At 40.1% G+C, this 11,778-nt stretch overlaps 1 protein-coding gene across 1 annotated transcript in view; it reads left to right on the forward strand.

Moving 5' to 3' along the window:
• LOC104082328 (band 4.1-like protein 3) overlaps positions 1 to 9,910 on the forward strand; it is a gene marked incomplete at its 3' end in the record, with an annotated part of 41,772 nt that extends 31,862 nt beyond the window's left edge. The window contains exons 7-11 of the mRNA XM_009585422.1: positions 210 to 297; positions 3,826 to 3,978; positions 5,995 to 6,092; positions 7,408 to 7,583; positions 9,690 to 9,910. Coding sequence (XP_009583717.1) covers positions 210 to 297; positions 3,826 to 3,978; positions 5,995 to 6,092; positions 7,408 to 7,583; positions 9,690 to 9,910 — 736 coding nt within the window. The remainder of the gene's footprint in view (positions 1 to 209; positions 298 to 3,825; positions 3,979 to 5,994; positions 6,093 to 7,407; positions 7,584 to 9,689) is intronic.
• Positions 9,911 to 11,778: the final 1,868 nt, after the last annotated feature.

An 11,778-nucleotide genomic window follows, 5' to 3' on the forward strand; every position in this document is an offset into this window, starting at 1 on the left:
CTCCTCTCCGTGTCTGTGGTTAGAGAAGAGCTTTGCAGCATGAAAGGTAACAGGATCTGCACCAGAGCTTTGGCTCTGGTAGGTACCCAGCCATCTAAGGGGTGTACGGCTGTAGTTCTGACAGGCTGAAAGTGTTTTCCAGGTGCTGGATTTTATTTCGGACTCTTGCTTCCTTAACATTGATGCTAGAATTGGTTGCTTTTCCTCAGGGGAATGACACCTGCAGAGGCTGAGATGCATTTCCTGGAGAATGCCAAAAAACTGTCCATGTACGGAGTAGATCTCCATCATGCCAAGGTATAGACTATAGTTCTTTCACCGGTCATCTTTCTCCTGTGGCATAGTACTTGAATCTGCATGGACTCCCTGATTTATTCTTTCCTGTTGTTTTGAGACGGGCGTTTTGTGGGATACATCATGTGTCAACATGAGGAAAGGTGACTCATGGGATAAGCATAAATATATCTTGTAACTGTAACATAACCTAGCCTATAGATTCAAAGATGTTGCACATGAACCTTTCATGTTGATTAAACAACCAAATCCTTTGGGAAAGTATTGAATGGACAGAGTAATGAGGAAGGATATTAGAAGCTGTCCAGAGAGTGATCAATTGTCATTTTATTCAGCTACATTTTCCAATTTAATAAGGCCAACTGTGGTATCTTAACTAGATAAGCAGATGATTTCTAACACTGCAGAGAACTTTCAAGCAATTATTTAGCCATGTTGGAAACCTAATCAGATTGATAGTAATGAGGAGACAGCGGCTTGTCTCTCTTCTGAAGTGTGGTTGTTGCAGTTGACTTGGAAGGGCAGTAATTCTGCTGGAAACATTCTCCCATGATGAAGTAGTTTCTCTAATCATTGGCAGGTTAAGTTATGAATAAAACATGGTCATTCTTATAGTGGCTTGGGAGAGCCACCTACCAGCCTTGTGTTGGTTATCTGGTTTTTTTGTGGGTTTTTTTTCAAAAGAAATCATTACTATTTTTTTCTTCACTCTTCAAAGTAAGGCTAATGGATTTTAACATCTCTGAGGTTAGCAAGCATCCTTGGCAAATGAGTGCTGAACAAAGAATCCTGAGCTGTGGAGAGCACTGCATTTTCTGTAAAGGTCAAATTACTGTAAGGCTGTTTTTATGCTGCAGCAGATCCTTTCAAGAACCAAGATGAATTTACAGCTCGGATCTTGAAAGGGCCTGCAACCATGTCCCTGGGGCATTTTGTAAGAGCTGTGCATGTGTGTTACAGAATTCAAGGCAATCTTTTGTGTTCTGTTAATTGCCTTCACTGAAAATGAAAAATCTGCGTATGGCTCAACGGGCAGCACTCTACCAGGAGGCGTGCCGCTGCTTTCCCTGTGTCGTGCAGATAGGCACAAAATCTTGAGGCACACTTGGAGCAGAGATAGAAACGGATTGGCAAATGTCACTCAGTAGCTTTTTTTCACCATCCTTTGTCCAACACAAAGAAACCTGCAAAGTGAGTTCCTGTTCTGAATATGTTACAGGCTTCATTACTGAAAATTTAACCTAGCACAGCACTAAGGCCTAAGCATTTTTTTCAGAATATTGGAGAAAGGCTGTGAAATTTAAAATGGGGTGTCCTGAGATAACCTTACCCCCTCCCCCCAAAAGTATCATTAGCCAGTTTTACTCTTCTGTTTTTCATATGAGAAGTCTCAGAGCGAGAGAAGTTGGTAGACAAGCCGATCCCTCTCTAAAGTGATGTTCTTAATTTAAAAAGCTGCAGTGCTAACCGAATTGGGTATGTCTGTGGGTTAAGAAACCCAACAGTAATCTTGGAAACGGAGCTGAAAGTGGGAAAAGTAGACTCTGCATGAGAAGTAATGTTTCGTTTTAATTAGGTCTGCCAGTGACATCTCATGGTATCAGGCTAGGGGACAAGTATCTCTGTGGATGTCTTTTTGAAGTCACACCATGGCAGATGTCTCTATGTAAATGTCAATTCATTAAGGCTGTCCCAGTATCTTAGGTATTCAACAGATGCTAGACTTGCCAGCTGCTGTTAAAACTAGTTCTCAATTATCCAACGCAAGGCTACGATAAACAATGTGTTCAAATAGACAGATTTGTCCTCTGGGCTGTCACCGCTCTGATAAAACTTCCCATTCGTATGCAGAGCTGCAGGGATGTGCAGCTCAGCGTCTCGTGCCTCGGCCATTTCGGCTAACAGTTTTCTGTTCCGTGCAACCGCATTGCTCCTGAAAAAAGCCAAATTCTCCTCTTACTTACGTTTCATTTTACACGAGTAGTATCCCACTGAAAAGCAGTCTCTGACACCGACAAGTTATTAAAGCCATGAATGGACTTAGGTCTTCTGCAGAGGTTGGGATGAGGGAAGCAGGCATTTCTCAACAACTTTTTGAGAAAGTATATCAAAAGAAGGAGCCCTTTGCACCTGCAGCTGTGTGCCGTATGTGAGCACACATGCATTTCAGGCATTCGCCAGGCAGTGGGATTACTGGCACTTTCGTTTTTAAAACGTATTTCCTGTATTTAGGCATTACTCTTTGCTTAGGAAACTGAAGTTGAAGTCCGCTGAAAAAAATTAGCTTTGTCTCTTCTGTTGTATCTCACAATGATACCATGCGAGAGCTTTATTTAGAAAAAAATCTACCTTTAAGGGGTGATACCATCATTGTTGGAACATACATCCTTTATTGGTGTGTTTTCTAACACTGGAGTGACTTTGTGGCACTAACTGTGTGTTGTGTCTCTTGATTCTAAAACAATTTTTTTGTATTGCAAGCTGTGCCATAGCCTTTTCATCATGACTGACCATGCGTGCCTTTGTGTTCATTTTAAAATGTAATCAGATTTTCACTGCGTGCCTAAGAGATGGCTTGTCGGGAAAACCAGAGGAAAATGATGAATTCATTTCATGATTATCATAGGGTGACATCTTCATAGCTTCTGTTGTCAGACTTTTGTAACTTTAAGTTATTTTAAAATAATTACCAACGAACTCTGTGCTTTAAGGTGGATCCTTCTTTTCTCCGGCAGTATTAGTACAATTACACAGGCTAGTGGTGATAGCAAACAGTGAAGATTGGTTTTAGACTATTTGAAGTCTTCTAAAGGAAGGAGAAGCGTGTAGTTCTTACTTAAAAAATACATAATTTTGAGTATATTCTGATAAGATTGTGGCCAAATCTTTTATAGTGCTAGTATGTCTGACCTACAGCTTCCCTGTCAAAAATGGGTTATAGCACAGGCACGGTTGCACACTTCAGAAAGAATCTTTCTGGTCCAAATGCCCAACTTTCTGCCCGCTGATCATTTCAAAGTGAAAATACTGAGCATAAGCACAACAGCATTAAAGAAACTAGCAAACTAACTAAAGCCAAGATGAGCAAACTACAGAAGAAAAATCTATCTAAGGATTCACAAGGCTTAGTCATGGAGATGAGTGATACAGGGAGAAGTAAATTTGTATGCTGTCCTACTTACTTTCAATCTGGTATTTACGCTAATAACACTTCTTTTTTTATTACGCTAATAAAATTTTGGTATATGGTTAAGGTAATTCTTTTAATGTCGTCTAAAATTTCCCACCACCTTTTGGAGTCTTTCTAAACCACAAGGAAACTCACAACACTCAGTTTCTCTCACCCTGCCCAACCTTACTATTACTTGCATGAATGCAGTCAGTGAGTGGGGTAGCTCTCAGAAATCAGGTCACTACAGCTGGTGCATTAAAAAGACGTAGCTCAGATAGAAACACAGTATACAAGAATCTGTAGTGCTGTGGGATGTAAGGGGAGAAATGTTCAACAAAGTGCATTGCTCGCTTTTCCAGGATTCTGAAGGAGTGGAAATCATGTTAGGAGTTTGTGCAAGTGGTCTCTTAATATATCGAGACAGACTCAGAATAAATAGATTTGCCTGGCCAAAGGTTCTGAAAATTTCTTACAAGAGGAACAACTTCTACATCAAAATCCGACCAGGGGAGGTAAGGGCATCCTGACATTTTTAGTGAATGAACCTTTTCAAAAAATGCGTGTTCTCATGGGTTTGTTGATTTGTCATGTCTTACAAGCCTTTAACATTCCTCTCCATTTATTTTTTTTTTAATTTGTGCTGATTTTCTTAGGAAAGTTTAGGCAAATACTTTATTTAAAATACAGGTAAAATCTTCTTTGGTCTTTTTCTGTTTACATCCGTGAACTAACGTAAAGAATAAATATCGCCATCTGCATGTAAAAAGCTCATCCATATTATGAATACTTTGGGAATTTAAGTAACATGCTGCTTATTCATGGAGTGCTCGTCATCCATCGTTATGTTGTATATTAAATTAGTGTCTATTCATCTTACCCACTAAGAGATGTAGTCAGGCCATACCAAATTTTTAAGTGTCTCAGGCTAGTAAATTTGGAGTCTGAGTAGAAATCTGGAGACTGATAAAAATGGAGTCAGGCATCCATCATTCAGCATTTTTGGTGGCTCCATGCATCAGCCCTCCCAGGCCCACAGGAGCTCATGTTCCGACTCTGGAGAAGGTGATGTGAAATCTCGTACAGTGAGTGCCCTCTCGTGGCTCAGCCAGATGCATTGCAAATACCTACCTCATGGATTGAGCGTGCACCAACCCAGAAGTAAGATGGTAAATCTTAGCAAAAATCCCAGGAGGAGTTCAGGATCATCAGAGGCAAAGGAGCGTCTCCATTTTAAATGCTGGTATGATAGCCAGTCTGTGATAGATGAAGAATCCATATCCATTTTTAGAGGGTGGAGCTGTGTGGCAGGACAGAAACCACCTGGGTGAGGACTGGTGTTTCTCCCTTAGCGCAGTATGGCAGTTGGGAGTCCTGAGCCAATGTCTCCAGTACTGGCTTCATCAGTGACCTGGGAAATCTGCTGGGGACCCCCACCCTGAGCCTTTTTTGAGTCCTAAACCAAAATCCACAAACCTACATCTTCTGCCTCTCAGCAGACAGTTTTAGTAACCAACTTCCCAGTCTTGAGTTTGGTTTAAAAAAAAACACTAATAGCCACTAATGTTCCCAATGCCTGCACTCAAGGTCTCCACCACTGAAGTCCTATTGAGTTCTGCTGGGCTTGGTATGTAGCGTCCTGTGACCAGGTCATAGGTCCTTCTGCAAAATAATCAACGTAGTCTCTTTCCAAATCACATTTGATGATAATGTGATTCACCATCCCATGGGTCGCTTGTATCATCTTTACGGTTTTGCTGTTTCCTGCCTTGTTTCTCTCTGTCAGCTCCCCGTAGGAATCCAGGCTTCCTTAGACGTGCCCTTCTGCCTACCTTTCCCCGACCACAGCAACACTATTTCACCTACTCGGCTATCTGCAGGTAGCCATCAACATGTTACAGCTGTTGTAGCTGGCACAGCTTTTGCATCTGGAATATATAAATCTGCAGCACAACCTAGAAAGGTCTCTTAGTATCCGACTCTTTTCAATTACCTGTCTTTTCCTTATCCTCTGCAGCAGATAAATTAGCTAAAAACACTGTGATTTACTACCTGTAGTTCTTTCAGTGTAAATCTCCTTAATCTAAGGCTCTGCGAGACCAGATCAGTCCCTGGGGACTACTGCTCCCCTCCAGGCTATTATCAGGCTTCCCACTTTGTTTAAACTGGTGAAGTTAAAACAACAGGGTTAAAACACTTAAATGATGTTTTTTCTCAGAAGTCTCCCAAGTCTTAACTGATCTCTTTCTTACTATAGAGCATAAAACATCACTGTCACCATCAAAAACCTCTTGCTCGTCTGGGCATCCTCCCAAAAACGATCCTCAAAGGTTGCCATTGATTATCACTCACAGCTTCCTTCCCAGACAGTAGTCTGTAGAATATATATGTATGTGGTTATATATATGAGCATATATGTTCACCCTTGCAATGAGATGATATAGACGGAGGAAATGAAGATGAACCTGTGTACACTGTCTAAAAATATATACACAGCATCAAATACATACTACTTCTTTTTTCCTACCTAGTTTGAGCAGTTTGAAAGCACTATTGGGTTTAAGTTGCCAAATCATCGTGCTGCAAAGCGCTTATGGAAAGTGTGTGTTGAGCACCATACATTTTTCAGGTATGTGGATTTCTTTTCCTAAAGATGTGGTATAAAATGCAACAGAAAGACCAATTCAGTCAGCAGAGACAAACCCCTTCAAATCAAATTGCCTTTTTGATCACGAGGTATCTCTGAGCAGACAAGGGAAGGTTATTGCTTCTTCCGAATTTGAAATGTTTCACCCAAATTATTCATACTATTTCAGATAGATACTGAATGTTTAAAATCACCATATGGTCCCAATTAATCGTTTTGCTTTATCTGTGCCATGATATTATCAGCAGCTATAATTAAAGAGACGAAGGACTTCGCTGCACTTCTGCACATATGCTTGTATAGGGAGAACAACTTATATGGAAAGTTACTGGGGGATGTGGGTAAGAGTTTAAAAAGAAAAAGGAGATTTTCGTTTAGTTACATATGAAAATACAGACAGTAGTTGGTAGTGTATTTTTTTGGTCACCCAGAATACCCAATCCATAGCTGTAATTTTTGTATTGCAGAGGAATTCTGCAGCTATGTTTTTGACATCTAAGAAGTCCTGAGAAAAGTTTGGGATAGCAGAATAAATGCTGTAATTAGTTTGTGCTGAGATAGTCAGCAGAGAGATACTTAACAATGGAAACCCAAAAGGGTGAGATTTTCAATGGTGTGAAAGGGTGTCCAGCGCTTAAAAACCCCTCTCAAGGTGTTCGGGAGGACTGAAGAATTCCTCTCCTTTCTTAAAACTGTTGGTTCAGGCTGTCTGTACGTTCATAGGAAATGCAGTCTTAGCAGCAAAAGATCTAAAAAGTAATTGAGCATAAATTTTTGGGGTGTTTTCAGATTTTTAATGGAAAATCAATGTCTAAAGCATAAACTCCATAGCAGGAGAACAGCTTCTTTAGCAAACTTCCATAGCCAAAATACAGAGGATGGGAAGGCTCTAACCTGGAAGGTATCTGCGTCCCTGTGAATGAATACTGCCCGGCATTCACTGGAAATCTCTTCTGGCCCTGTCCTCAGCATAGCAGCACCATGTTAAATTTGAAGTATAAGAGATATATCTGTATTTCAGCCCAGATCAGGGTGCCTGATACAAGGAACACCTTATTTTTAGTTTTGGTGATTAGAAAATAATAAATCTGATTTTCAAGCAGGAAGGGACTGAGTGATTCTCTCCCATTACATGCTGTATGAGGGGCATCCTTTGATTCCCTTTTAGCCGCAGACCCGTGAGGCACAGGTTATGATGAGGAGTGATACCCACTGGTCGTCTTCCCTCCTCTGCAGAAATAGTGGGCTGATTTTTGGAGGAGGGGGAATAACGGTTGCACTGCTTGGTGTGTTTTAGGCTCCTGCTGCCAGAAGCACCTCCAAAGAAGTTCCTCACGCTGGGCTCCAAGTTTCGCTACAGCGGCCGAACGCAGGCCCAGACGAGAAGAGCCAGCGCCCTCATAGACCGTCCCGCACCTTACTTTGAGCGGTCTTCTAGTAAACGTTACACTATGTCTCGCAGCTTAGATGGGGGTAAGGTCCTCTCAATTGACTTTGTCAAAAGTTATCATGATGGTGATCACTGCTTTAGATTAGGTATAGACCTCTTGTCATCTCATCTCCTTGAGCTTCGGCTGAGTGGAGGCTGTGAGTACCTGCACGTTCTCTGCAGGGGTGGTGGAGGATGCAGAGGAATACTGTGCTAAACGTACTGCTGCGGTCTTTACAAAGTGTTTGGCTGGAGGAGGTCCTTGGGAGCCCACTCTTCGTGGAGCTTCTCTCCTTGGCCTCACACCTGCAAAGCGCTTCCCCGCTTTGGGGAAGGACGGGGCGCCTGGACCTGCCAGCCTGGACCTGCCTGCCTGAGCAAGTCAGGCTTCAGCGCTTTTTCAGGCTTTGCATGAATAACTGTTTGGGTTTTGGTTTAACTTGGCTTTTTTTCCTATGTAGGTTTTTCATTTAAGTATATGTTACAATTCATAAATGAATCATTTCCCTTGATTGAGTAATAACACTTGCTTCCAATTACCTCGCGTCCTAGTCGGATAAGCGCTAACAGGCTTTTTCCATACATTACTTTTGAAGGTGTGAGATGGAGAGTAACATACGCAGGTTTATAGTATGTCCTTTCTCCTCCTGTCTTTCTCCGTGGTTCACGGAGGTCGCGGTTCTGCTGCTCCCTTAGGTTAAACCAGCGTGATTCAGAGTCTCAGCTACTCCATCAGCTGTTACTGTTGTCAGCTATTGAGTAAAAAGAAGTTGTAGTTTATTTTTGAAGAAAAAAAGACTGAGACTAAATTCAGAATTGCTACAGTTTAAAAAAAAAGGTGAATTCTCCCCAGAATATCACAAACTAATTGCAATGAATATAGCTGATGGTGGGGAGGGGGAGAAGCTTTGATTTGAAAGTACTGAAGCCTTCTTTTCTCCCCCTAAAGGTGCTGCATGTCATTAATTATTTTGGAATCTTCTAATTCTGATGTGCTTCTTGCTCGTTACCAAGCAACTGGCTGTGCATGTGTCTCAAAGCAGAAATTATCCTTCTGCGTTATTTTGTTTGTAACATCTAAACAAGATGTCTCCCTCTACTCCCTTTGCTTTCACCCGCCTCCTAAGCTCATTCCCAAGAGACAAGATACCTGAAACGCTTTTCCCCAGCATTTGTTAGACTCCGCAAGGCTTTTTTGATGTTAATTTGCGTAAGCGCAAATGGGGAAAAGAGGTTTTTTAATCAGTGCTTGTGATTTCTTCACTACGGTTGTTACTACAACGCAAATGTGGCTGTAACATTCAGCATCACGATTACGCTGTGATCCCGGCCCTGTCATTTGTTACAGATGCGAGTAACTTTATAAATTCAAATAGTCCTGTTGACTTAGAAATTGGTTACACAATAGTCAAGAGCAGGTCTGGGTGTTACTATTAATGCTTTGATTACATTCTATCTGTAAATTTATTATTTCAAAATCATTTGTATTTATTTAAGTTTGCTGAATTATGGAATATTTACATCCTAAAATATTCTGGTTTGGTCCATTGAATTGAATGCCATCACATCCCAGAGTTTTTTAGGATAATGAGCTCACTTAACTGGCAGACTTTAATACTTGATAAGACAAAGATGCCATTTCTTGATTCTCAGATATTATGCCTGTGTTACATCGATATTTGTCATTTCCTGTAATGCAGCACGTTACTTACTGTGCATTTGATCTGCATTGTTATATTCTGACAGATTTCCAAAAAAATCTCTTCCACCCCCACGGCTGATGTCATAGCTGGTTCTCCTTATGTTTCCTGCCTGATAACAGTGGCAAAGCGTTGATTTTTTTCAGATGTTTTACTACAGTAGCACTTTTAATGGCTTGCTAACATTTAACAACTGTGTAATGCACACATTATCTACAGTAATGTGTGTATACACATCCATAATATATGTTTATGCATATAAAAGCTACAAGCTTCATTTCAAGTAAACAGTTTATTTAAATATATGCACATGCTTCTGGTTTCCTGAAACATGACATAGTTGTGTTTTCAGCAATATCTCAAATGTTTTACTAACCCAGCTTTTTAATTTTATGCAGCTTCTCAGCAAAAGCTATTTCAGACTTTCCCTCTTTAAATATTTGCTTTTAGCATCAGTGAATGAAAACCATGAAATGTACATGAAGGATTCTGTGTCTGCTGCAGAGGTTGGTACTGGCCAGTACGCCACAACAAAGGGCATCTCTCAGACCAACTTGATAACCACTGTGACTCCAGAGAAAAAGGCAGAAGAAGAGAAAGGTGATGAAGAGGGCAAAAAGAAAAGAGCGGAGGAAGTCACCCCAGTCTCGGCAATACGCCATGACACCAAGGTAGAGTTTTGAGGTTTTTGTAATAAACTGACCTGCCTGGAGAGCGCTCGGAAAAACGCAGAATTGTTAGGGAGGGAGGAGATGCCAAGTTCTGTGAAGGGAAACGAGAATATACACGGTTGTATGTACGTGTATGTACGTGTCTTGAATCGATATTTTTATAGTCCTTTCGCATTTCATATGATGTTATAAAAGTCAATTCCTGCCTCGGACTGTTTTTTGAAATCTGTTTAACAGTCAGCACAGTGGTTTTTTACATAGCATTCACGAGGTCCTTAGGAAATACCCAAAAGTAGCCTAGCAGTGCACGTTTTGCTCCTTTGGTCTTCGGTCGTATTTTGACTTTAGTATGGGCATCTTTTTTTTTTTTGACAAGGCAACAATATAGTTCTGTGTTCTTGTATGTAGCTCTGTGCTTTAAACTATTGTATTTTTCTCATTTACTTCTCATACGCTCTGTTTCCTTGCATGTATTTCAATGAGCATTTTTCTCTATTAGCTTTTGGGTATTAATATACTATTATAAGCTTTTTTTCTGGCTTACAAAAGCATTTGCTTCCCTTGTTTGAAGTTTTGCATTGAAGAAAACTGTTTTTGTTGATGATTCTCTGCTCAGTTGTTAAATTTGATTCATCCCTCACCATCTCCAATCCCACCACCACCACTTACATGTACACACATGTCTGTGCATTATATCTACTGAGTTATTAAGACAGGGTAAGTCAAACAGGGGGACGGAGAAGATACTGAATTTCAGAGCTTGACAGTGAAGCAAAATAAGGTAGAATCAGAAAAGATGAGCTGTAAAATGTCCTCTGTTTCTTTTACATTGAGGAGAAGAAAACAGAATATGAAATACTGAATCTAGGATACCATTCAAAAAGTGTACTATGATTCACTTGCTAAACAAGTAAGATTTACCCTCTTCATTTATGAGGAAAAACATTGATGTGTACCTTTACACCAACAAAACTGTCATGCATGCAAATGTTAGAACCTGAACTTCTAGCTTTATCATACAGGGCCACAATGAGCTACATAGCTAAAGGATCAAGTCCTCAAAAAGAACTGCAATTAAGGTAGCAAAAATCAGAAACAAACTGAAATACTGAAAATTGCAGATGAGAAAAGATTTTCTTTTGAAAGTGTGGACTGTAATTGTAGCATTAAAAAAATAATCTTTGTAACTGGGGTCTTCTTGAAACTCCATTAGTTTCTGCATGGAGAAACATTGATGAAAATCAAATATGCAGAAAATACCTAATAGAAACTAATTCTGTTCCAAGTGCTTGTTAATTTAGGTCAATGGAGAGATCAGCTGCATTTCGAAGATCATATGTTCCTTATATATGGCTAGAAATAGTCAAAGATATTTTTAGGAGAATATTTTGATGGTACTTGAACATGCACAAATGAATGATTTTTAGCCACCCACCCCGCTCCAAAGGGTGGGTTCTGTTTAAACCACCCACTAATAGAGCTTCAGTTCTGTAAGCCTATAGAGATCTCAGTCCTGCTTCCGCTGGACCTGCTAACACTTTCATCATTCATTATAAAGAGAGTAGGGTCTCAAGAAACACAGGACAAATTTGAAATCAAATTCCTATTTAATGGTATATAAATTTTATAAGTAGGTTTTCAACTTCTCCACTAAGACATTTTTCCTTTATTTTATCAATATGTATTTAGGTACCAGAAGTTATTCTAAATATTAACACTGCAAAGATGTCAATAAGTGAATAGCCTGTGTTTGCAAAGAATAAATTTACTTTGGCTTTTTTGCCTTTACAATATAAAGAGAAGTTCTGTGTATTTAGCTCATATAAAGTCCTGTGAGTCCATCAGCATTAAATTTTGACTTGAGCTTA

This window comes from Fulmarus glacialis, unplaced genomic scaffold (genome assembly GCF_000690835.1).
Source record: "Fulmarus glacialis isolate BGI_N327 unplaced genomic scaffold, ASM69083v1 scaffold6109, whole genome shotgun sequence".
NCBI classification, from domain to species: Eukaryota; Metazoa; Chordata; class Aves; order Procellariiformes; family Procellariidae; genus Fulmarus; species Fulmarus glacialis.